Source organism: Carassius auratus, chromosome 7 (genome assembly GCF_003368295.1).
Source record: "Carassius auratus strain Wakin chromosome 7, ASM336829v1, whole genome shotgun sequence".
Taxonomy (NCBI): domain Eukaryota; kingdom Metazoa; phylum Chordata; class Actinopteri; order Cypriniformes; family Cyprinidae; genus Carassius; species Carassius auratus.
Genome location: NC_039249.1, coordinates 7735291 through 7761854, shown reverse-complemented (window position 1 = coordinate 7761854; position 26564 = coordinate 7735291). Strand labels below are relative to the sequence as shown.

The following is a 26564-nucleotide window of genomic DNA, read 5'->3' as shown; positions in this document are numbered from 1 at the left end:
TATTCAATGTATATTCAATTTATATGGAAAGGTACCTTTAACTAGGTAACATTTTTACTTAAGAATTTTACATTACTGTTAAAATTTAACATTTGTAAAAGTACATTTTAATGTGTCTTATGTAGTCTATCACCATCAAGGATGCTGCCATCTACTGATGAAATACGAATGCACAGAATAGGAAGCAAATCATGCATACTATCAGCTCTAATATTCAAAACTTCAATTTAGACAATTTGTTCCTAGCATTTTAGAAGTAGAGAAATTTCTGTTTAGAAAAACACATACATTTATACATCTATACTGACTTCCTTGTGGAGATTTCAGAGGTGAAGTGTTGATTATTTTTTCCTCTTCTGCTCCAGTCTGTGCTTATTTTGGTGGGAGGTGTTCAAGGCTTCGGTATGCGCATGCGCGCAGGGCAGCGTTTGTCGCGCTCAAGCAGAAGACTCGACGCTGTCAAGGAAACGCGCACGCTGGGCGCATCGTTCCGTGATTTACAAACAACTGAACCTGACTCACGCACCGTTATCCAAATCAGTCGTTGCAGAAAATAGCAGTTAATCGATGCATGCGATGTAACAATACAGAGGGAGAGCAAAACACGGACTGAAATCACAGAGACGCCGCGCCTGCGCTTGGTATATACAGGTAAACAGGCTTTTAATCGGTTTTGTATCTCTCGTGGGCATGGACAAAGCTGAGCTGCTAACGCTAACGTCGCGCGCAAGTGCTGTTTTGATCACATGAAAAGGCTGTGGTGTGTGGTGTTGTGTGGTGTGTGTGTAATGGCTGGTACGAGGATTAATGTTGTGCCGTGAAAATACGGGGTGTGCGTTATATTGTTTGTGGTACAAACAAATAATATGTCGAGTCAGACGAGGGTGGTAACTTTATTAGGAACTGCGACATAATACATCTATGTTTTTATGTTTACATAATTTATCATTCGTCGGTTTAGTATGCCTAAAGGGCTTTTTGTCTCCAGAATTCCATTTTATCTCCAGAATTCCATGTGAATTCCAAGTCTGTCTACCATTTATTCTCTCAGTTTTCTCAATCACCTGCCTTTGAGTAAATGTAAATATAGAACCCTGTGGTCTGAGGTGTTTAACAAAGTTTGCATTAACTATATGTCAAGTGCATTTCAATATGAACCTCAATGTTTGGTTAGCACTTCTACATAAAAATATCAATAATTATTTTAATTGTTATTTACATTTTGATACTGTTTTATACATGTCAACTCATCTCCAGGGCCCAAAACAATGCCTCAGACACCAGGGGCCTGTACCATGAAGCCGGTTTAGCTGGCTAGCCAGGTAAGTTACAGTATTTCATGATACCTGGATTTTAGGTACCATGAAAGTGGCTTGGCTTTTAACTGCGTTCATTGCCAAAGTAACCTACACTCCACGGCTAACCTTCTCCAGGCAAGTTATGTTCTGAGTTATTGTTCTCAAACTGAAAATGAACCAATCAGATGTGAGCAAAGTGACGCATGTCTGACACAAAAAAGTCACTCCCCAATTTAACTTGCTCCAAATTAAAGGTCACTAGTACCAAATAAATATCTGCCTTTAATGATAAGTAACGTTACTTAGTTAATTTATATGATTTGTATTATCATTAATCCATTACACACAAGCAATTTTAGTTTAACAGTTGTTATAAATTTAATTTTAATATATACAGATTGTATGTAAAATAAATAAGCTGTAGAATCAGTAGATAATGCTTAAAAATTGACCTGACCTTACATAATTAAGTCTTTTTTTGGGGGGATTATTGCAAATGCATTTAAATTCATAATTTTTTTCTATCTCCTAAACCTTTAGCAAAACCTTTAACCAAGGCTCGTGATTGGTTGTTTTGCCAGTGATGTCACATATTCATGTGCACATACACCACAACCTCTGGATTAAAGCCCGAGTTGACAAAGAAAACTGATGATCAGCATCATGGTACCAACAAAGCTGGTGGTCTGGTTTTGTCAACTTGAAACTAATTCTGTAACTCTGAATGTGTTCATCTACCATCATGGTACAAGCCCCTTGGGTGTATTCCAGAAAGTGTTTTTTGTTGGAAACTTTGTTTGTTAACCCCAGAAAAGGGAAACTCAGTGTTTTCGGTTCCAACAAAAGACAAAACTAAACCTCTCGATAAGTTGCCATAGTAACCTAACCTGGGACCTGTTCTTCGTACGTCGCTAACTCAGTTAGCTGGATTTGATTGTTGACGATTTGGCATGATCTTGGATGGTTTGGTTCTTCGAAGCTCATCCCGGAGCTGCTGTCATAGCAACAGGTCCGTAAGCTTAAACCTGCTCGGGAGCAGGCTTATTTCATGTAAACAGGATTAGATAGCTTCTTTTCAACCAGAACTGATACTTAAAATATGTCTGCTACCACCGCTACTTTATTGCAAGAGTTTCGTACTGATCCAGGGACAATAATTTAAAATAATAATCAATAAAAAAAAAATTAATATAAAAATGCTGTGTAGTCCATAACAGCCTACTATAGACACAGCCAGTTGTACTCACTGAAATATTTATTTGTCATAAAATTATTACTTCATAATTTTATTAGTGTCTTACACACATGCTATACAGATAATAGAGTCGTGCATTATTTTGAGTGATGACTGCTATTATAAGAGTGGCTTGATGGAGTGCAGGAGATGCAGATAACATGATATTGACCCTTAAGAAACTTTCATTAATGCTGTCACGTAACAAATCTGTCCAAATATAAAATGAAATGAATAGATAATTTCTACATTGAAATAAAAATGTAAAGACTGCACAACTATTATAAATTGCGAATCTAAATAATTGGGAATCATGAAAAAAATTAGAATAAAATAAAAACATGTTTCATGTATCTATAATAACAGATTTTCTTCACAAAACCCAGTTTATTTTGATATCCTCCCCCTTTTTAAAGCATAAGCAATGTTTAAATACGTAATTCATTCGTTCACGCTTTTATTGCTGAGATTTTTGCCTTATTTCAAATACAAATTGATAACATCTGGTTGCGACCTCTAAGTAACCTAATAATTTGAATTTCCTTTAGGATTTGCAGTGTGGTTAGATGTAGGGATGCACGATATTGGATTTTGGCCGATATTCGATATGCCGATATTTTCTAAATAATTTTGGCCGATGCCGATAACGATATCGATATATATACAAATATATACTGATATATTTAAACTTTAATTTTACTGAAGAGAAATCCATGTATCTCTTCTGTACTGATTCTACCATAAATGTATTAATTTACAAATGTAGACAGACATTCACATCTGAAAAACAGGTCAATTATTTCACTTGGAGAATATCGGTTTGGCTCATCGCAGAAATATTCATATCGGCCGATACCGATGATGGTCATGTTAAGCTTTTATCGGCCGATACCGATGTTGTGCCGATATTATCGTGCATCCCTAGTTAGATGCATTGATTACACACACATTCTCACCATCGCACCTTCCGAAATGAAGCTGATTACTAAATGGAATGGAAGGAGACCAGATGGAAGCTGCTGAATAGAAGTTAAATGTTTTTTTCTTACCCTAATTATGTTGGATAAAATAACATTTATTTATGTGAAAAAGCATTAGACTGTGGAAAAATAGATTGAAATAGATATACACTAAAGGATATTTGTTGAATGTCCAATTAACCTACACCCATTTTACGCTTGAAGCTTTACCTGATTTAATTGGTTTTATGTTTAATTTGTTTTCTGCTGCCACTTTTTTTTTATGCCTGTGGGATACCATGAAAATTAATATTATTTTAATAAAATACCTTTTTGACAGTTTTCACCTAATAATATTGATTTAGAATTAAAGTTACGTATCCCATAGTATCTGGAAGTCTTTTTGGTGGGAGCTGTTGCAATGGTGAATTGTAATTTCGGAGCTCCATTGATCGTGGCTTTTCATAGTCGTGGGGAACACGCTAAACTGTCACCATACTCCGATTGGACTGAACTCTGTTTCGGCTGTTCTGAAACCGAAAACTCTGAAAAAGAGTTTCCAATCTCAAGGTGCGTCAACTCAAAGTTCAAGTTTTAACTCCAAGTTTGTTGAACCTCCTTTCTGGAATACACTCCAGGGGGTTAATGTCAAATTTTTTATAGTAGCCAGTGTAAATGATTGGTGTCCAGTGTGCTTACCATTCTTGAAATGTCACATTTTATTATGATCTCTTTTTATTAGAGATACATTAAGACTTCTTATTTTGAAGTCTTTAACATAGAGTCCAAGTGAAGTCTCTTATATTTTGTAAATTCTTCTTTCGGAAAGTCACATTTTCCTAAATAAAGAACCACTAAACAACTTTTTATTTCATTTTCTAAATGCCTACTTTTCTTTTCTTTCAATTTTTTTAAAGCAAATGACAAAGACCTTTAATTGAAACAGTCTAAAAATATTTCTCCTTTATACCATGTTGTTATTAATATGTGCTTTCAACTTTTAAAGTGGCCTTTAATTTGTAGATGGGTGATATCAAAATTATAAAATTATTAGTAAAGTAGTAGTAAAGACTATTCAAGAGAGTCCAAGTCAAGTCTCAAGTTAGTAGGTTACTAGTTAGGTAACAAGTCGGTTTATTTGTGAGAGATGTTGAGAAATTGAGTGGTGTATTGACATTCTTGCACTAGTCTTAGAGTGAGTAAATGATGACCGAAGTTTCATTTTGGGGTGTCCTATGCCTTAAATGCCCACAATTTGTTTTAGAATTTACTGTGTGAAGTTCTGTTGTTGTGTCATGTTGTTAGTTAACCCAGCGGTGTGTTGAATGTGGAGCTCCGCCACATTGTGTAGTTTGGGCACACTTTCCTATGAGTTTTCCAGAGCTGTATCACTGTTTATGTGTCTCGCTGCCTTGGCCTGTGTTAGATGGTTAAGCAACACTTGGGCAGTACCCATAGGTTTTTGTCCTGGAGGTAAATAAAAAGAGTATGTACAGTAGGAGTCTCAGTAGACATAGCATTTTGTTTTTAAAAGTCAGTTTAGTATATTATCTGTTGGCCTACACCAGGCTACCCCTCCCCTCTCTTGTGTGTTTGTGTGCAAATGAAAAGCAATGGCTGTGTAAAAGTGCTGTTTGCTGCTATTTTGCCTTTGCCTTTTGTTACCTGCCACCATAAAAAAAGAAAATGCAAGCATGGCTTGTCTATTGAGCCCACCGTAAAGGCCTTTCCAGGACACAGGGTATGAGACAGCTGGACAAAACCACTGTCTCTCTCTCATTTTCTCTTATTTATTCATCTCAGTTGTCAACAGCTATGAGTAGATGCTTTGAGTCTGGTTCTGTTTACAAACCCCAAAACACACCTAAATACACAGCCTGTTTTACCAGCGTGCTTACTCTGCTATATTGGGCAGCAGTAGGGCATGATCGATGATGCATTGTTGTTGCAATTACTTGACATGGTTGTCACGGTGGTCATCATCGATGTTGTGAATCTATCCACTGCTGTACTATCATCAGTCTCAGCCCAGTGTGTCTGGATGGTGCCCGGGATCTTATGAGTTCATGGAGTTCATATGAAATCTGTTTAATGGGTTCTCTGTCAGAGTTTATGATTAAAAGCAAGTTTCCAGAACAGCATCGAAGTGGGACTTTTATTCAAATGCTCTGAAAATGGACAGACGGGCTTCTCTCCTTTTTTTTTTTTTTTTTTTAAATATACACCTAACAAAAACTACATGACAAAAGCACATAAAATTAGTAAAGTTAAATTTGAGACTATAAGACTGCATTTACACTGCATGTCTTAATGCACAGATCTGATCTTTTGACTTTATCCGATTTTTTTTTTTTTTTTTTGGCCCATCTGTTTACATTCAATTTAGACATGACTGGTATTCGATATGTGTTTACATAATTCCCACCCAAAATGATTGTGAGTGATTGTACATGGTAGATCCTCGGATTTTAAAAGGCCGTACTATTAAAATTATTAATATAATTAATTCATGTCGAGTGGCCATTTGGCTATTATATGCCAGCATGGACAATGGCTGTCATGGATTTTTTGCAGCTCAAAATCTCAATGAACAGATAAATAATGGAAAATGATGGTAATTTTCATTTGGTATGCTATTTTATACAGTTCGTTATATGTAGAATTCTTTAGTGAAAAAAAGTAGCGCCGATATTATATTAAATTAATTTTAATCAATGAGAGTGCGAGAGAGACAGACAGGAAAAACGAACGACCGACCGAGTATGAAGCTTGCAAACAAGTAAAATTTATCACTTTTTTGCTAAGAAATATAATGTAGTTTTTAGTAGCGAAGCTGTTGTATTTATAAAATTCATGAGGCAGAGCTCCTGAATGTGCAATTTTTTTAAGTTTCCACCTCAATAAAATGTGAGCCATACAGTAATCCGGCATTAAAACGCTATCTTTATGGGCAAACGTGTCGCCCTTGCATTGGGAGTTCTGCGGGGAATCCGATATGTGTGTTTAGACGTAGGTTGGATGTCCAGATATCGGATATGTATCTGATTTAAAACCACATATGGAATTGGCTCAGATCGGATGCGAAAAAGACGGATCCCATGTGGATTTTTGTGTTTACACACATGCATCAAATTCCGACCTATGTCAGGTTTGGGCAAAAAAATCTGATTTTTTTTTTCTGCCAGTGTAAAGGCAGGCTTAGTGTAAGTCAGCATGGTAAGGTTTGTTTTCCTGCTATCTCTGGTATATGATAATGGGTAGACCTCTGGATTGTTGATTACTTGTCCAACATCAAAATGAATCGGACACCCAGTTTGTTTAAAAAAAAAAAAAAAACTTTTGTAACAAATTTGCTGTCTTTATAAATACATTTATGCATCTGATTCCATAGGTCTTCAACTTTTTTGTGAGGACGAAGACTTTTATACGTTTTATACTTATATAAGTTTTGTGCAATGACCTTCAATCTAATTGTACAGGATGCCAGGGACTTCGTCATTTAGACAACCCAGTAATTAGAAGATTTAGACACATTTTGCACATCTCTAATTTCAGCAGATCTCATCTTCTATACTGTGACATACATCTGAATAAAACCCATTGTCAAAAAAAAAAAAAAAAATTTGGGGCGCTTTTACTTGCTTCTATCTATTTGTTGATTGGACTAAATGATTGGAGAAGTCTGACATGCATTGCCATATAAAAGTCTGTCATTTCAACTGAAGACTGAGTTATGATATTGTAATTAAAAACGACATGCTCAAAAAAAAGTACAAATTAAATGAAAAATGGACCTGTTCAAGATTAATAATATGCATTTAGAAAATAGATTTAGAAATGTAGAGGTAATAGAAAATTTTATTTTATTTTTTAATCAAACTGAGGTAATCATTAATTTAGGTCTTCTCTGGGCTGAAGTTTTCATCCATCTTTATTCAGCCCACAGCTGTATTTCACTCTTCAGTTAATCCACCCGTCTCTCCAAACACCCCAGTTTTTGTCTCTTGTTAGCCTGCCCCATTTACACAGATGAAGGACCCATCCATATCCTCAAAAAAACGAATGGAGCTCCAGATACAAAGCAGGTCTTGGATCAGAGCAGACCTCAAAGCACTCGCTCCAGGGAGTGACCCCCTTTGCTCCAGGCCTTATCCAGCTATTGGTTCGTGCACTGTGGCATGGGGACCCCAGGGCACATGTTCGCCTGGCTGATTTGTCCTGATTGTGCTGAATGCAGCACATTTAATTGTGTGTGACGGAGTGAGAAGAGTTCATGGGAGAGAGACAGAAAGAGTGTTACTAACCCTGAAGCCCATTCCACTTTAACAACTATACTCTTATTTAATGTTAACGCTTGGGCTTTTCTTAAACCAGAGAAACCCATATCTAACTAATTTTATCATGTCACATTAAAGCTGTATTATTCATGAGAAGAAAGAATCCTTTTGGTTGGCAAAAGGCATATCTGATACTGGTCCAGTAGCGAATCAATACGTTTTTTGTAAGAAAAATATAAATTTTCAAAACTTAATAATCACTTTAATGTAGCTTGCGCCAACAGTTGTGCACGGAAGCAGCTCCAGGCATATGATGTATGAGGTCCGCATTGCACATTCACTGTTGAGAAAACCAATGTTTGTTTACAGGAGCAAAGGAAGCAAAGTTTCCTTACTTTAGCAAAGGAAAGTCTTCTCTTGGCTTATATCGAAATCCTCCAACATTCTTCTTTACAAATCCTTGATGTTTACTTCTAATTGGTGATCATTGTTTTGTTTTGATCTCTCTCCTGTGCTTCCATGTTCGTCACTTCTGAGTGGCGCATGTGCAAAGCAGACCTCTATACATTATCCGCATGGAGCTGTTTCCATGTAAAACAGTGAGCACAAGCTAGATTAAAGTGATTATTATGTTTTGAATATGGTTGTTTTTCTAACAGAAACACATCGATTCACTACAGGAGGACTTTGTTCACTCCCACCCCCCGGAGCCGTGTGAGACACTTTTTATTATGGGTGGGTGCTTTTTATCGAACTTCTTTTGGACTGATGCACTGCAACAACCCGCTCAGTGCCATTAAATGTTTGAAAGTTCAAAGACAATTTTTAAAATAACGTTGACTGGATTTGTCTGAAAGAATAAAGTCATATACACCAAGGAGTACTTGAGGGTGAGTAATCTAATTTTCATTTTTGGGTGAACTAACCCTTTACTTGAAATAAAGCTGAAATAAAATATAAATAATAGAAGCGTTTAAACTAAATGAAAATTTTAAATGTTGCAAATGCAACTAACTGAAATAAGTTTAGTAGCGTTACAAACTGAAAAAATAAATAAAATAAAAATAAAACCAAACTGAAATAAAAAAAATAAATGAAACCTAAATAAGAATATTAAAAAAACTAGTAAAAAGAGAAATATAGAAATTACTTAAAATTAAAATATAACAAAAAATATAATAACAAACTATAATGGCATATAAATAATACTAAAACAGCAGTGGTCTGGAGTCATTGACCTTGAGAGGGTTAATGTACAGTGTTTGCTCATCTAGCTGTTTGTCTATCTTGTCTATCGAAGTGTTTGGCTTTTGCTCTTCTTTCTTTTTTGATCAAGCAACAACCAGGGGGCATGAAAGGAAACCATGGCAACACTTCCTCTCAGTCTGGACTAATGACACTCTTATTCTGTATTCTGAACAGCTCTGGATATGTGGGATAAGGGAAGAAAATGTAATCATATTCCCTTCTTTTTTTGTGTGTGTTGGGGGGGGGGGTGTTTGGTGGCTTTAGCTGGGGGTTGATCCGAGAGCCCATGCGTTGATCCTGACATTAAAGAGGTGAAGTAGAGCCAGCGGTGGGGTGGGGGGGCACCGGGGCTCTGGAATCTGAGCAACACACACAAACGTCTCCTCATCAGATCCACCTGCAACTGCAGCTCTGCTATTTGTTCTTCTCTTGATTTGACATTTATATCATAATTTCCTCTTGAAAACTGTTGCCGGGAAGAGAAAGGAGGCAGTGATGAGTCTGGTGGTAGAGGATATTTGTTAGTTTTGTGTGCGTTTACAAATATTTACAGAGATATTTGATGTTAAATGTTGTAGATTTTTTTATATACATGAATGAAATGCAGTAATGATTGTGTTGTCCTTATATAAATGTGTGTATATGTATGTATTTATGTGTGTGTGTGTGTGTGTATGCATGTGTGCATATATATATATATATATATATATGCGCCTTATTGTTCAAAATTAGGGTGTCAAGACTTTTATTTTAAAGAAATTGTATTTTTATTGAGCAAGCATTAATTAATTATTGAATTAATCAGAAGTGATAGACATCAAATGCAGCACAAATGTTGATAACACTGATGGTGATGATAATAATAATAAGAAATGTGAATAATTTCTAATGGATCACGAGGCACAAGTCTGGAGCTATAGCTGTTTAAATTCAGCTTTACCATCAAAGGAAAAAATTACATTTTAAACTACATTACAATAGAAAACATTTATTTTAGATATTAAAAATATTTCCCAATATTACTTTGGGCTGGGTATCAATTCAGATGTCCCAATTCGATCCGATTCTTGACTCAATTCTCTCTATTTTTTTATTACATTCAGTGAATATAGTTTTAATACAGAAGCTATTGATATCTCTAATCAATTAACATTAAACCTCAGTTTACAGTTGGTGAATTAATAAAAATAAATTAAGAGAGGTAGACCTGTATTTTAAACATATTATTTATTTGTATAGGGTCCTTTTTTATTTTTATTTTACAATAATAGGGCCATATAAAATGTTTTTATTAATTTTTCTGGTAATCAAATGAAGGCATAAAGTGATTTAATTTATCCTAATCAAATTAAAATTAAACCCTTTTATTTTTGCCAAACAAAGTTCTGCAAAACATAAGTTTACTGTTTAAAATTAAAAAGAAAACAAATTTTATTATTCCTTAAAATTAAGTTTTATTAATATTTATTATTAGTAGTGGTGCAGTAGTACTATTGTTTTTTTGTTTTTTTTTGGTTTTTTTTTTTGTTCATGGCGCCTTGTGCATGTGCAGATTTGTAGTTTTACTATAACATTATATCAATATCAAACATATTAAATTGGCATAATTAAAAAAAAAAATGATTGATTGAAAAAGCAATTGTTTTGCCCAGCCCTAAATGTTTCTTCTTTCCTTTTTGACCCAAAAAAATGCAGACTTGTAAGTTGTGTAGAATTATCTATTGGGTGGATTGAATTCAATCAAAACCTATTCTGAAAATGAACTTGTTCGTGTTCGTGGCTAATGATATGGTGTGTGATGTTTTACAAGCAGACCGCAGGCTCTTGGTTCACAGTGGGAGACGAGTTTGATAGTGTTCCATTGACTTTTAAACACATGCCTGTAGAGAGGGAGAGCTGGGCCTTTAATTCTATTATAAATGCCATCTGTTTCATAAAGAGCAGATGCTTTTGCACACATACAATGATAATAAATGACACTGACTTGCATTAAAAACAACCCTTAGACCTACACATCTAGAAAAGTGGGTCATTCTGTCATGTAATGTTATGCAAACAGAAACAACACACTCACAGACTCCTGCTGCTGTACTATGACTGCTCCTAATTAAAGTGTGACACGGGAGTGGATTTTCAAACCACATTAAGAGACATGGCAACTAAAATTAAGTTCAGAATTAATATATGTAGTTTATTTATATAAAAGGTATATATGTGTATAAAGTTGGGTATCATTGTTTTATTACGATACCCGGTCCCTCTCACTCCCGCTGACCTTTTCTCCTGTCCCATCCCAATCACGTGATTTAATAGTGATTTTGTTTCCTATCCTACGGGATTCCCGAAAAAATGTCAGTCTCTACTCCTAATCCGATGCTACTGGATAAATGTTTAGCATTGATTAATGAGGTGAATCATGTATGCTTAGCGCTCTGCATGTATGTTACTGCTTTACATCCCCCCCACACACATTACAGAATCTCATGAATTCACTCCGCTGCTCTCCCTGGGGTCCCTGACCCCCTCCTGCTTTCAGAGAGAGACTGGGAAATTCAGACGTGTTCAGGTAGTCATTAAATGACTAAATGAATAAGTGTGTATGTTCAGATCTCTGTGCGGATGCCATAATATATCAGAGGGAGGGCTTTATAAGAGAGTGAGTGTGGCTCTGCTGCATTCTTGACATGTTGTTGAGATATATAGTGGGGGATTCTCTCTGCACCATTTTTCAATTCTCTCTCTCGTTCTCTAGCTCGCTCTAAATCCTTTCTCAGAAGCCGTTTCAGTGTTGTTTCCATGGCAACAACACCAAGGCCCCTCCTGGCAAGGTGGCACACTTTTGGCTCTCTCCGTCTGTCTCTCTCTCTCCCTCACTCTCTCTCTCTTTCATTCACTGCTTTTTCTCTGTGTGTTTCCCATAATTCTCACCATTTGAAGAGCTTGTATCTAAGAATTCAAGTGGGTTTCATATATCAAGTGAGATGATGGTATCATCGAGATACTAACTTTTAATTAGCAACACATTAGTAGTTAATTTACACAAAAGTCGCAGTTAATGGTTTGTTCATAGCGAGAATTTAACCTAAAAATAAAGTGTGACCAAAATTTCTCTAACTTTTAAACAACAGAATATCAGTAAATGCTATTTCTTCCATATTAATCAATTTTTTTTGCATGCCAGTGCCAGATATGCAAGTCCTACCCATGGTTTAATCACATTGGTCCAAAAGCCACTTAACTGTTTTATTAAACACTTATTCTCATGGAATGACTCTGATTGTCTGTCATCAGTTTCAATAAAATGTGTTACTTCATGACAGATTAGGAGTGGTTGGGACATGGTGTTAGGATTAAGTGTACGTGTCTTAATTTGTTGAGATCTGTGTGCCTAAACGGCATATTTGAGAATCATAGAGGTGTCCTGAGTCAGCAGCAAACAAAACTGTCTAGGTAGGTAGCATTCTTGTAGCTCTGCTACCTAGGCAGGGCTCTAGCAATGCCAAGGTCATAAGCTTGATTCTCAGGGACGTGCTGATAAAATCATATCATGAATTCTCTGAAAGTCAGAGTCACTTTGGGAAAAAGGTGTCTGTAGAATGCATGAATGTAAATGTGGGCAAGCACTTCACAGAGTTCTGATGTGTCCTTTCATTCCCCCCAAAAAACACAGACAGATATTCTCTCTCTCTCTCTCTCTCTCTCTCTCTCTCAGGGATTACAGCCCTGCGCCTCTACACTCTCACTCAGCTCTGCTGCTTTATTCATGAGCAGACCGAGAGTCTCAGAGAAGACAGACTGAAAAAGAGTGTGAATGTTTTAGTGCAAAGTGATCTGTTATTGAACAGCTGTGTAATTATGATGGTGTGTGTGTCAGCCCTTGATGGAAAGCAGGAAGAATATTCTATCATATTGATATTTTAAAAACATTGACACATAATTTAAAATAACTTCCATTATTGACATAAAATATACAGTATCTGGTCAACTGCGTTTTATTCCCACAGTAAAATATTCCCACACAGTAAAAATGCTAGTAGAGCTAGAAGTGAAGAATTTGGGAGAAAATAGTTTTAAACTGTCCCTGTGTTTGAAAAAAAATTACAAATTCAAGAGATTTCAAGTGTACTCCGGTGGAAAAATGCACATGATGTTGATTAAATGGGTCAGGCCACAGTGTCTGCTTCACACTGTGAGAGCAGAATTGAATGAAAAGATCATGAAAAAAACAAAATCTTAATGTTTGTGAAAACCATGATTTGACATTTAACCTTTTTTTTTGGATTACTTGATAAATCGAACATTAAAAAATAGCAGCATTCATTTTTAAATAGAAATCTTTTGTAATGAATTTCTCTTTAAAAATTTTTTTATAAAATACGGCCCCCAAACTTTTGAATAGTTTAATAGGTTTGTTAACCTTTACAATCTGGTTTTCCAATCACTTTCAGACCGAAATAATAACAAGACACACAAAGAAAGCAGGGGAACACACACACGTCTGCTGTCCCACCGGGCTGTAACAGTGCTCTTTTCATGTCTCATTAGCAGCATACCCATCCGCTTTAGTTGCCAGGCAATGTTGTCTGTGTGCCCAGGTCACTGAACCATTACTCCTGCATCAGTGTGTGTGATGCCAGTCACTGTCTTTATTAGCATTTGTCTGTGGTCATTGGTGGTCTGAAAACAGGAACAGACCACAGTAGGTCCTTTTCCTAAAACAGGGGCCCACTTATGTCAGACATCTGCATTAAATATATGTGAATGATTAATCAGCACAAAATGCCAATACAATGTAACCATATTACATTGTGATATTTGATTTTGTAGAACTGATTTCAAATTTCATACTAACACTTTTACCTTTACATTGGCTTTTATTTGTACTTTCATTGAACAAAGACAGTGAAGATGTCCAAGGGCCGTGTGGCAGAGTTTTGGGTCAGTTGATTTTACGGTCACTTACTTTACCAATGCTGTTTTTACGCATGTGTTAAACTTATACAAACTTAAACATTTGGTTTTATGTGACATATTGATTATTGAACATAGTGATCTAAGTGACTAATATGATTTTTGGTTAAATGACTTTTGGAATCTTAGGAGCATCAAGCAAATCGCATATTTTGCAATGCATGCCATTGTTTTAGTTTGATATTACAATTTAGGTACGATTTTTTGTTGTTGTTGTATATTATAGTTTAAGTGAAAAATATAGTTTGTACTTTGTTGTAAGTGAATAAAGGAAATTATCATACACATTTTAAAAGATGAAATCTAAATAAAACCTATCCTGAACTTAAAACAAAAAAAACATAATAAATAAAATGTGTAAAAATATATTATTCTCTTAAATGTCTTTTTATATTTGCTCTGACAAAACTCAGGTTAAATCTGTTTTTATAGCTATTTTAATAGTTATTCTTTTTTAACAATTAAAAAAAACAATAAATATAGTCAAATAAAATTTTGAAGTCTATTCAGGAAATTCTTATACACTTTTACAAATGATGACACATTCTAAAAACTAAATATTTTTCTCCTAACTGTATGTGTGTGTGTGTGTGTATATTCCGGAAATATACCTCCTCATGTCATGTGGTGTTTGAGTTCATTAAGTGTCTTAATAGGTCTTCCTATTTCTGTCTCTCAGCCGTAGTCAGTCATGCCGCTGGTGAAGAGGAGTATCGAGCCCAAGCACCTGTGTCGAGGAGCTCTGCCTGATGGGGTGCCCAGTGAACTGGAGTGTGTCACCAACAGCACCCTGGCAGCCATCATCAAACAACTGGGCAGCCTGAGTGAGTGACACCCTGCTTTTCTCTCTTTTTTTAGTTTCATTGAATTGTTTGTTCTTTATATAATCTTTTATTTGTTGTCTGTTGAAATAAATCAGAAGGCATCATTCTGGTCCACCAGCTTGACCAAGATTTGGTGATGAATAACATGACTGTACTAGACCACTAGCTTGACCAACACTCAACCTAGCATGGAAATTCAATGGATCTTTTCAGCACACCTTCCTCTTAGCTTCTGTCGTCGTCTGTCTTGCAGGTCGTCATGCAGAAGACATCTTTGGAGAGCTGTTTAATGAAGCCAACAGTTTCTACATGCGTATGAATAACCTGCAAGAGAGAGTGGACCTGCTGGCTATCAAAGTCACCCAGCTGGACTCCACCGTGGAAGAGGGTAACATCACGCATTAAGCTTAATCTCTGCATCATCTCCAGAATTTAACAAGCTTTCAGCTGTAGCAAGAATGCGTCTGCCTTTGAGTGCTGTCCTCTATAATGGTCTTCTTTTGGCCTGTAGTTAGAGGGATGACCCAGCTTTCTTTGCCATGAAAGAGAGAGACATCAGACCGTATCACTTTACTCCTCCCTCGACTCCTATCATCTCTTTCTTTTGTTCTTCTCTCTGCGGAATAGAAAAATCCAGTGCCTGGTTGCACCATCTCTTGTCTCGATGAATAAATGCAGCAGATAGTGGAGACTTTGAAGTCATTCTGTGTGTTTGATGGACATAAGAGAAGAGATTCTTATCTGTAAACACTCTGTCTGTATGCAAAATCAAGATTAGGGCCATGTTCTAACGATGTCCTCGTCTGTTTAAAACATTCCGCCCAGCTGTGATCGATAACTGGAGAGCCGATAAAGAGGATTTAATATGTTCTAGCTCCCCCGTGACCCCTCACTTACAGAGATGACACATCGATGTTTCTTTTAAAGTCTGAGCTTTCCATTATCACCTGATTCACAGTGAGCGATGACCTCTCAACCACACCTGTGCCGAAAGCAAAACCTGCTGGGAATGCGCAGAGTGTGGTTTCTGGGCCGTGTGTGTGTGTGTTTATAGCTCTCTAATGTGTGTGTCTGACCTGATGGTGATCTGGGGTTTCTGTGTGCTGCATGTAGAATGCATGGTTGGGAAGTGGAGAGTGGGAGGAGGAGGAGAATGTCTGAGTATCGAGACATCTCACAGAGAGGAAGAGACAGAATAGTATTTTTGTGTGTCTGTGTCTGTGTGTGTGTGTGTGTGTGTGTGTGTGTGTGTGTGTGTGTGTGTGTGTGTGTGTGTGTGTGTGTGTGTTTGTGTGTGCTTGTTTGTTACCAGAAAGGGTGATTGGTTTTTCTGGCATTCATGGTTGTGTTTGATCCAAAAATGTCATCCCATCCCCCTCTTAACATCCATTCTAATTATTAATTTATAACCAGCCATCCAGACTTAAAACTGAGCTTCTTTTGCACTTGAACAGACTACACACAAGGACAAAAGAGACATTTAGCGATAGAAACAAAATGAGAAAAAAGGAAATAGAAGAAGAAAACTGAAATTAATAAAATTGGACATGTAGTCATTGTGTAGAGCAGTGCCTCATTGGATATTAGTATGTCTTAGAGTTAGGGTTATTATAGTTATCTAAAACTAACAAAAATCGAACTTTTTTCAGCTAGTTACTAAAACATAATTTCTTATTGTCATTAAGTTTAACAGTGTAATAAAAAAAGTAAAATTAAAATAAAAAAAATTTTTATAAAAAAAAATACTAATGTTAACTTAAAATGTAAAATCTAAAACTTCAAAATATTTATAAAAACTATAATAGTATCTTAATGATAATAAAATAACACTGCTCAGGTTTTTTTTTTTTTTTAGGATTGATGTCATTATGATTACATATTAATCTGACTGGAATCGCTTATTAATATAAAAGACGACCATTTTAATAGTCAAGAAGACAGAGTTTGGGTGTAAGATTGAAAGGGTAAGCTACGTCATAGCTGTTTTAGACGGACAGTTTGTTGGTATTTTAAATGAGCTAGGAAAGGGCTTTTCTCTTCCATTACAACAGCATTGCGTTCTGGCTCTTAGTCCATATTTTGAAAAGCAGAACCCCCTTGTTTTATAAGTTGTCCCAGGTTTGACCTCATATACCCCATTCGTGCCATCAGATCAGCCTGTATGCTCAGTCTTGAATTATTAATGTTCAGTAAAGCAGTACAGTGGCCCCTGAGGCACAGCCAGTGCTTCAATATTGTGAGTGTTCTCCAGTGGCATACTTAATTAGAGGACGATTGAGGCAGTCCATCATTCTTTACATCAAAACAAGCCCCACCCCCTCAGTAACAGACAACCCCTACACTAATGTAGAAAAACCTAATAAATAATTTAGCAGTGGCCCACAGTTGACAAATTTCCACACAGTATCATAGATCATTGCATGACTGATGTTACAGAATATCTAACAGCTCTTTTCGGCTTTTGCACTACTTTCTATCAGAGGCAGGCTGTTCATTTTCAATACAATGTATTTTTAGTCATGGTTTTTTCCTTTTGATGGTATGTATATATACACACACTGAACAAAATTATAAACACAGCACTTTTGTTTTTGCCCCCATTTTTCATGAGCTGAACTCAAAGATCTAATACTTTTTCTATGTATACAAAAAATATTGGTCCAAAAACCAGTCAGTATCTGGTGTGACCACCATTTGCCTCATGCAGTGCAACACATCACCTTCGCATAGAGTTGATCAGGTTGTTGATTGTGGCCTATGGAATGTTGGTCCACTCCTCTTCAATGGCTGTGCGAAGTTGCTGGATATTGGCAGGAACTGGAACATGCTGTCGTATACACAGATCCAGAGAATCCCAAACATGCTCAATGAGTGACATGTCCAGTAAGTATGCTGGCCATGCAAGAACTGTGATAATTTCAGCTTCCAGGAATTGTGTACAGATCCTTGCAACATGGGGCTGTGCATTATCATGCTGCAACATGAGGTGATGGTTGTGGATGATTGGCACAACAATGAGCCTATGATGCCAATTGAACGCTCCCTCAAAATTTGCGACATCTTTGGCATTATGCTGTGTGATGAAACTGCACATTTTAGAGTGGCCTTTTATTGTGTCCAGCCTAAGGCACACCTGTGCAATACTCATGCTGTCTAATCAGTATCTTGATATGCCACACCTGTGAGGTGGATGGATTATCTCGCAGAGGAGATGTGCTCACTAACACAGATTTAGACAGAATTGTGAACAATATTTGAGAGAAATACGCCTTTTGTGTACATAGAAAAATTCTTAGATCTTTGAGTTCAGCTCATGAAAAATGGGGGCAAAAACAAAACTGTTGAGTTTATAATTTTAATAATATATATATTATACACACAATTTATGTAACCTGTCACAAACCTATTAACAAGGCCATTTTAAACAGTTGTCATTGGTTATCATACATCTTTTGACTGACCGTGATGTCCCAAGTTTTAATGTATGTTAATAAGGGGTTGAGGTTAATCACCTTTACAGTATCTCATACTTGTTTTTGATTTGTGCAAGCAAAACATCTGAAGTCACTGCCAAACCGCTCTGTCTATTGAAAAAATAAATAAATAAATAAAACAAACAAACATGGGATTGTGAAGCAGGAGCTCCACATGCTCTAGGGCAGGCAAAGAAGTGACGTTGCTCTTAAATGCGCAGCAGTATCATATGTTTGTGCCATTCCCGATTAGGGTGAGAAGCAGATCATGTGAATAAGAGATTGACCATCTGCTGTCTCATGGACAGCTCCTTCCTTTCTTTAACAAACACATAGGAGACTTAAGCCGGGATTTCACACAGCTTTACTTTAAGGCCCTTTAACACTTCATGATGATCAAGGGACCATTTGTCTTTGTCAAACCAAACCTTTATTCACCATATAGTAAACATAAACACAAATATATATCTGAACTCTTCCTCTATCCCACATCTTCAGTCTCTCTGCAAGATATCAACATGAGGAAGGCCTTCAAGAGCTCCACCATTCAGGACCAACAAGTTGTTTCCAGAAACTCCATCCCTAATCCTGTGCTGGAGCTCTACCACCGTGGAGACAAACCACCCCCTCTCAATATTCTCAGCCCTTACAGGTGAGATCATCATCACTTCAACCTGTGCATTTTTAACTCGTCTCAAGGTTCCCAAACTTTTTACCATGAAGGGCCAAAAATCTAACTTCATTAAAGGCTGTGGACTGAATGTAAATGTTGTGTTATATACAACTTTACAATATTAAAAATGTTCAATTTAAAAAATGAAGATATGTTTCAATTGCATGTTTTATTTCCTTTTTGTTTGTGCACCTCGGGTGTATTGTGACAAAATGATAAATCACTTGCTGCATATCAAGTGTGCTCTGCTAGAATATTCTCTCTCTCTCAAGTATGCCTTAAAGCCCTATTCATTTTAGCAAGTTGTTTTGTTTGTTTGGAGAGTTACAGCTCTACACTGAGCAAATGCTATTGTAGCAACCATCATTTGTCTCTTTCTTTCTACAGAGATGATAAGAAGGATGCACTGAAGTTCTACACGGACCCCTCCTACTTTTTTATCCTCTGGAGGGAGAAAATGCTGCAAGCCACAGAGGACAAGAGAAAAGAAAAGAGAAGACAGAAGGTCTGTGTGTGTCAACTGCATAAATATGTTTTTGTGTGCACTTTATCGTCCTGTTTTACACTGTGTACTTTCCGCAATCACATACTGCTGTAAGGATGTCACAAATGGAACTTTGGTACCAAGTTGATACCAAAATAAGTGGTGTTGTACATGGTTAAGATTGACTTGAACTTATCAACAATACTAAGGACATCAGACAAACCCCCTTTGCATCCATAGCACCACTGGGTCCCCTGTAAAAACTGTTTCTCCAATTGATTTCCTCTCCTCAAACCAGAAGCTTTTGTGTTTATGCAAAGGAGAAAGCAGAAGGAAACCCATCAGTAGATGTGAATTCTGTGTGTGCATGAATGAGAGCTCTAACTCCCCCAGACTTTGCCCCCTCTCTCCAGACCAGCGGCTCAGGCCAGACTCACTCAGACCAGACTAAGTCCCACTCCAGACAGGCCCATCTCAGAAGCCCCCTCCTATCCTCCGTAAGAGACCTGCATTTCTGTCAGTCCTTCTTCTCATCTGTCAGTCCCTCACTTTGCAGACTCCAGTTTGTGCATTCACTTTCTTTCCCTACAGTCACTAGCTTTTCTACTGAGTGTGTGAGTGTGTGTTTAATGCATTCCCCTGAAATATGTAGAAATCTTTCTTCACAGCACTTTTCAGTGAAAGATGTGGACACTACAGTCTGTGTGTGTGTGCGACTTTGCTCTTTTAGCTTGACAGTCTAAACCTCTTTCACCAAATGTGATTTGTGATGAAACCCTGGGCTTTTTGCAACACTAGTCTTTCTTTCTCCCTCTCTCATTCTTTTCTCTCTCTCTCTCCCTCAGGAGCAGCAGAAGCAGGTGGAGGACCCCAGTCGTGAGGTGAAAAAGGTTCGTAAGGCTCGGAATCGTAGGCAGGAGTGGAACGTAATGGCGTACGATAAGGAGTTCCGCCCAGACGCCCGGTTTACGCCTTCTCCATACCACGGGATGTCCTCTGAGGGCTCACTTTCCCCAGACAACAGGTTGGTTGTCTCTTTTCCTTTGACTTTTTTCAGTGGCAATGTAAGTGGGCTGCAGTTTATCATAGCTCACTACTGCCATCTGTTGACACTTTGAGCTGCCAACTCTTGTAGAGTCATACCAGAGCAATCTAAAGCATCACATCATTATACTATTCTATTCTTTTATTTGTTAGTTTTTCTAATCATTTTTATTAGTTTAAACAATTAGGTGATTGAAGTAGGTGATACATTGACAAATTATTTTACAGTGTGCATACTGTAATGACTTTAATGTGCTTTTTTATTCGGTTAATAATTTTCCAAATGGAAAAGACATAGTCATTCTTTGTTGTACATTTAAGCAAATAAAGCAGCTGTTCATATCAGTCATGTTAAAAAGTTACATTTAAACATGTAGTAAGTTTGATTCATTCAGTGAATCAGTTTAAACTTTTTAATAAATCAGCTGTGATTCATTGATTCATTTTCATCCCTGCGTGAACATGTTTCATACTGTATCTAAAAGATTTAAGTATAATATATAGAGTTTTATTTATATGTCGAAAATACGTACTGTAGTTTAATGGTACTGGTCTTTGTTTTTTTGTTCATAATCCTATTAGAATGAACATATAATGTTTACTTATTGGACTGATTTCTGAAGGATCACGTGACACTGAAGACTGGAGTAGTGGCTCCCAATATTGCTTTTTTTAATGTAAATTTCATTAAAGTCTTGGAGCTGAATGTATTTTCACCAAACAAACAAAAAAATCGCTTTATCGCTTTTTAAAATAGTGTCTTTTGACACTTATTCTGGGGCAGTGGCTTGTCCTGAAGTCTTTGGAAGTCAAGTGAGGGGCTAATTTTGTCAATCAACAGTGAAAATTATTATCTATTGTAATAAACAGTATGCCACACAGGTGCTTTCAATAAAGCTGAACTTTGGAATCTATAGTACTCTTTTTAAAGCTCAAGATCGCATTTTAATATTTCTCTCTTTTCCTTTTTTGTGTCTTTTCCATCATCAGGTCGGTTGCCTCAGACATGGGTGAGCACTCTTACCCAGGCAGCCCCAGTCACCCGGCTCAGCAGATGGCCGTGACCAGCGCTTACTCCGCTGCCGATGGCAAAGAGCACCTCATGGCCCCCTCTCATGTCCAGACCCAGTCCCTGGACCGTGGGTATCGGCCGGCCGCTTCCTCCTCTGCTCCACCCGGGAGACAGACCATTGGAAGGGTTCAGACCTCCCATGGCCAAGCAGTCCCAGACCCCGCTCTCAACGGACCACGTCCCCTGCAGGCTAAAGACTACAGGTCTGTTATTCTTCGGCTTCTCTTAATTCTGTAAATCTCTGTAATATAAAGGGTCTAAAGCTGTGTTATCTAATCATCTAAATTATTTACATGAAATACCCTCTAAAAATTAAAATAAACTATTTTATAATTTTGTATGCAAGATTTGAGTATTCAAATTTAATTTTATTAATAAAGTAATTTTATACTTTATTTTTTATATTGAATTTTACTCAGTTTGCTTTTGCATATCAATTCCCTTTGTCCCATGAACACTGTCCTGCAGTTCCACCATGAACCCCTAGGGGTTGCAAAACCCTAGTCTAAATGCTCCGTTTATAGGGCCTGAGCACCATGGTGTGTGCTCTCTTGGAATTGCTCTGTTTATCATTTATTTTATCATTTAGTATTTCTTTAGTCTAAATAGCCTACAAAACGTATATGATCATGTGTCAAATGTAAGTCGCATCATTTCTATGACCAAAAACTCACAACAAGACAATAGTCCTTCAAAAAAGAAAGAGTTCCTGTGGCTCAGTGGTGATCATTGTGTTGGCAGCGCAAAAGGTTGTGTGTTCAATTCCCAGGGAACACACATACTGGTAAAATACTGTTTGTTTGTTTTGTTTTTTTGTTGTTGTTGTTTTTTGGATAAAAGCATCTGCTAACTGTAAATGTAAAAAAAAGAAATGAAATCTCACAGACTCACAGTTTCTAGTTTTGGTAAAGATATTTTGCAAAACAAATCTTTTGCCATTTTTATCTTTAAATTATATTGATTGGTTTGAGCTATTGTAGTACTTTAATTTGTTTAACTTTAGGTTTTGCTTCAGGCTTGTAGCTCATCTCCTGAGTGCAGTTAATGTGTTTGATTCATTTCTTTTCTCTGTTTTTATCTCAGTGGTCAGCAGTCCCAGCATCGAGAGTATTTCGTACCTCCTGCTCCTCCTCCACCTCCTCCTCTCATTCCCTCTGCCCAGACTGCCTTTGACAGTCCCACTGGCCCCTCTTCTGCCCCGGCCAGCACCATGCCATCTCTTTCCCAGACTTACAACCCTTCTCCTCCGACCCCTGCCCTCCCTGCTTCCTATACCCCTTCCCCAACCCATCCTCCTCCTGCAGCCCCCCCTCCACCTCCACCTGGGCCGCCCACACACCCCCACCCGCACCCTCACTCCCACACCATGCCCGCTGCCCCTGCGGAAGCACCGGTTGTCCCCAGGAAGGGCCAGGTTCCTCTCATCCCAATGAGCGATGCACGCAGCGACCTGCTGGCGGCCATCAGACGAGGTCAGAGGTCACACATAAAGTGGGGTTTGAGTGTTATGGTGTCGAATGGTGACTATAACGTACTTTTATATTTAATTTATTTCTAAAATGTCACAGTTTTAAAACTTTTTAAAAATGTCACAATACCACTAAATTATTAAACAGCACAATTGTTTTCGACATTCATATTAACAAATGTTTCTTGAGCATATGAAATTAATTTCTGAAAGATAATGTGACATTGAAAACTAAAATAATGGCTGCTGAAAATTCAGGGTTTCATGACTGGAATAAATTACATTTTAAAATTTATTAAAATAGAAGACAGTTATTGTAAATCACAATAATATTCCATAATAATACTTTTTTTGATAAAATAAATGCAGCGTTGGTGAATGTAAGAGATTTCTTTAAAACATTTTTTAAAAGTCTTACCACAGACTTTTCACTATTAATTTATTATTATTATTATTATTATTATTATGGTGTGAAATATGACCTGAGCCATATTTCTTATCAGTTTTCTTACTGATTTTCTTAATACTTACCTTCTCATCAGAGGTTTTGTGAGATTGATCCTTTTAATAATAAATTAATTAATGGTAATGCAACTTTGTATCTCTGGTTATCACTTTTAAGGTTTTCTTTTTTTTTTGTAATAGGGATCCAGCTGCGTAAAGTGCAAGAGCAGCGGGAGCAGGAAGCAAAGAAGGAGCCAGTTGGAAATGACGTGGCCACTATATTATCCCGTCGCATCGCCGTGGAGTACAGCGAATCTGATGAAGACTCTGAGCTGGACGAAAATGAGTGGTCAGACTAAAACAGGAAAACATCAATAGAAGAATAAAAAACCTGAAGTAAGCGCTAGAGCATAGGTTTCAGAGAACAGAATTATCACAACTAATGTAGCATGCCGATGTCTGTCTGCACTTATATAACACAGCTCCTGTGTTTTTTTTGGTTTTTTTTTAAAGGGGCTATGTAACAAAACAAAGTCTCAAAGAGACAGAACCAGAAACTTTTACATTTTCTTCAATCTTAAATTGAAGCCTTGACATTGAAGTTTAATGAGAGTTTTGACCCCATAGAACAATGTCCGTTAGAGATCGGCTCCTCTACGCAGCGGGCTTGAGTCCACTGCCTGACACTATTCATCACATACTCTGAATGTGGTGGTCCTACCATCTGTCCTCTCTCCTGCACTCTCTCTCTCTCACTAACCTTAGAATATGACCTCATAATTATTAGAACATGCAATGTTCAATTTAGTCCTACTCGCCCAGGACTACAACTTGAAGGACAGAGAATATAGACTTAAATGTATTTAAGGCTAATATACTTAGCATTTACGTAAAAAAATAATAATAAAGCTATTCAAGCTCAAACAAACGGCTGCATTTAAACCTCTTGAATGCATGTTGACCAAGTATCAAGCAGATAGCAAACCAGTTGAAATTAACATTGCAAGTCTAAAAAGCAATATTCTTGAGCGATTTGCTCAAATAGAGCACAAACACACAGTAGATGTTTAGTTAGATTTTTATTTTGTTGATTAAAATTGATAAAAGTTATTCATGTTTGCATTCCAAATATCCCAACTAATTGAATATCATGGATAGACAATCTCATTTGGAAAACTGTATCAAGGATGTATTCAAATTCAGTTGGGAATATAAAATTTTCTGTATTTTAAAAAATGCAGAGAGGCTTTGTGGTGATGCTTTACGTTCGTTATTGGTGATGCTATTTCACTAGATGTAACTAATTTAAATAATTTTACCCATTTTAATGGATTGGAATGATGTTTCATTTGCTTTCTGGGCTTCAAGTAAAAAGACTTGTTATTATACTGGTGCATTCTGAATCCACCAATACATAAACACAAATTGTGATTGCTGCTACTTGTAGACAATTACTTGTAGTGCAACTACAATAGACAACAGAATGGGCTCTTATTCATCTATAGCCTCATTAAACACAATACTTTAATGTTTTGAGGTACAAGTGGTGCTGTGATAGTAATTATGGATTGTATATCTTGTCAGAATCAATTTCTTTGTTTTTTTTCCCTCCTGATCTTTTAAGAGATGAAAAAAAAAAAACTAGTTTTCTGTGTCTTTTCAAACGGATACTTAAATGCGTTGCCATCGGTCCCCTGAAGGATCAAACGGTTCACTTGTCAGTCATCTCACTATAATCACAGTAGATGTCACTGCATTGTTACCAAGGCAACAAACACAGCATAATTAAGCAGGCTACAATGAAGACTGCTGTGCTCTTACCTGTTTGACCTAGTAATGTGTACCCATAAACATAAATAGACATGAACAATGTGCTCTGTAAGAACAGCTGGTTTGCATTTTTGGTTTGTAGTTTTGTTTGCAAGTGTTTCCATTTTGAATCATTTTGCCCTCGGAGGCATTTGAAATGCTATATATGCTAATTTGTACAGAATAAGAGCACGTCAGTATTTCAGCTTTTATTTTCTATTTATTTGCTTAAATGTGTCACTCACTGCACAAATAGTGAGGCTTCAAGTTAACCTCTCCAAACTTTTAACAGCTATCATGAGCTGTGTTTAGCCTGTGTTTTGTATGTAAAGAATGAAGTCATTTGTGTTTTAAACAATGTGATGTATAGAACTTTGTTAAAATGGCAGAACTTTTGATTTATATAGTTAAGAAACAGTATGAAAATTAATGTATTAAAAAAACACACACACAATGTAATGTAGGCAAGTGCTGCATGCATGTATGGACTGCCATTAAAATGCTTCTTAAAACATTCCTCAGTGTGGTTTATGGCAACATTTGGTATTTATATTTCATTCTATTTTTAAATGATTTAATAGCATGCACTAAAGTCGAATCAGTAATGTCTAAAGGTACCTTGGATTTGTGCAATTTAATGATTTGTTGCTTTGTGTACCTTAAAACATTTTCAGGCTTTCTATGATCTAAGGAACCTTCTTGTAATCATGAAAATCATGGACACTTTTTTTTTTAATTGTGAAAAATTGACATTTCTGATTTCTAATGGTGTGAATAATTTTCTAGATATGCACTGATCTAAAATATGCAATCGTTTTCCACCATACATCGCATTCAAATTGCAGGGTATTTATTTCTTATTTACATCTGTGCATGTATAACTATTTATTCATGGATTGATCCCCATGCTGAAATAGAAATCTACTCCAGTAATGTAATGAAATTTTAATGAAAATCATAACGTAACCACATCTTGAGGTAACCACAATTGACTAGCAAAGTCATGGACATTCACTGGCTAAAGTGTGTGGGAAACATATTTTAATACTGCAAGCATCAAGTACGGTACCTTTTCTTGTATTACATAACCATTACATTTCACTTTAATCTCACTGCCTGTCCATCCCTTCCTTAAACTTTGTCTCTGTTGAATTATGGATTATATCCTTCAGTTTAGCCCTATCATTTTACACATGCTATATCACATTGCTTCCGAGGCCGGCAGTGCTTGAGAAGCCCTACTTTGTTGCTACATGATCCTCAGAATTTACTTTAACTTCTCCTTC

The 26564-nt window shown here is 36.8% G+C and overlaps 1 protein-coding gene across 3 annotated transcripts; it reads left to right on the top strand.

The window, feature by feature from the left end:
- The first annotated feature begins 397 nt into the window (after positions 1 to 397).
- zgc:109889 (WH2 domain-containing protein) lies at positions 398 to 25792 on the top strand. 3 transcript variants are annotated; one of them, XM_026266989.1, is made up of 11 exons: positions 398 to 651; positions 13916 to 13954; positions 14667 to 14811; positions 15065 to 15199; positions 18783 to 18936; positions 19345 to 19462; positions 19855 to 19938; positions 20287 to 20465; positions 21476 to 21760; positions 22641 to 23029; positions 23671 to 25792. In XM_026266989.1, the coding sequence occupies exons 3-11, from the start codon at positions 14679 to 14681 to the stop codon at positions 23826 to 23828; spliced, it is 1635 nt and encodes a 544-aa protein (XP_026122774.1). In that variant the 5' UTR covers positions 398 to 651; positions 13916 to 13954; positions 14667 to 14678; the 3' UTR covers positions 23829 to 25792. The 3 variants fall into 3 exon arrangements, with proteins under 3 accessions (XP_026122774.1, XP_026122773.1, XP_026122775.1); XM_026266988.1 differs by lacking the exon at positions 13916 to 13954 and having other exon boundaries at positions 399 to 651; XM_026266990.1 differs by lacking the exons at positions 13916 to 13954; positions 19855 to 19938 and having other exon boundaries at positions 399 to 651.
- The last annotated feature ends 772 nt before the right edge of the window (positions 25793 to 26564 follow it).

What these genes read in the sequence shown, in the direction of transcription:
- zgc:109889 (XM_026266989.1), top strand. Translation starts at nt 14,679, where the DNA reads ATGCCGCTGGTGAAGAGGAGTATCGAGCCCAAGCACCTGTGTCGAGGA. An exon ending in AAGAAAAGAGAAGACAGAAG is followed by an intron (nt 19,463 to 19,854) that starts GTCTGTGTGTGT and finishes CCCTCTCTCCAG; the next exon opens with ACCAGCGGCTCAGGCCAGAC. An exon ending in GAAGCCCCCTCCTATCCTCC is followed by an intron (nt 19,939 to 20,286) that starts GTAAGAGACCTG and finishes TCTCTCCCTCAG; the next exon opens with GAGCAGCAGAAGCAGGTGGA.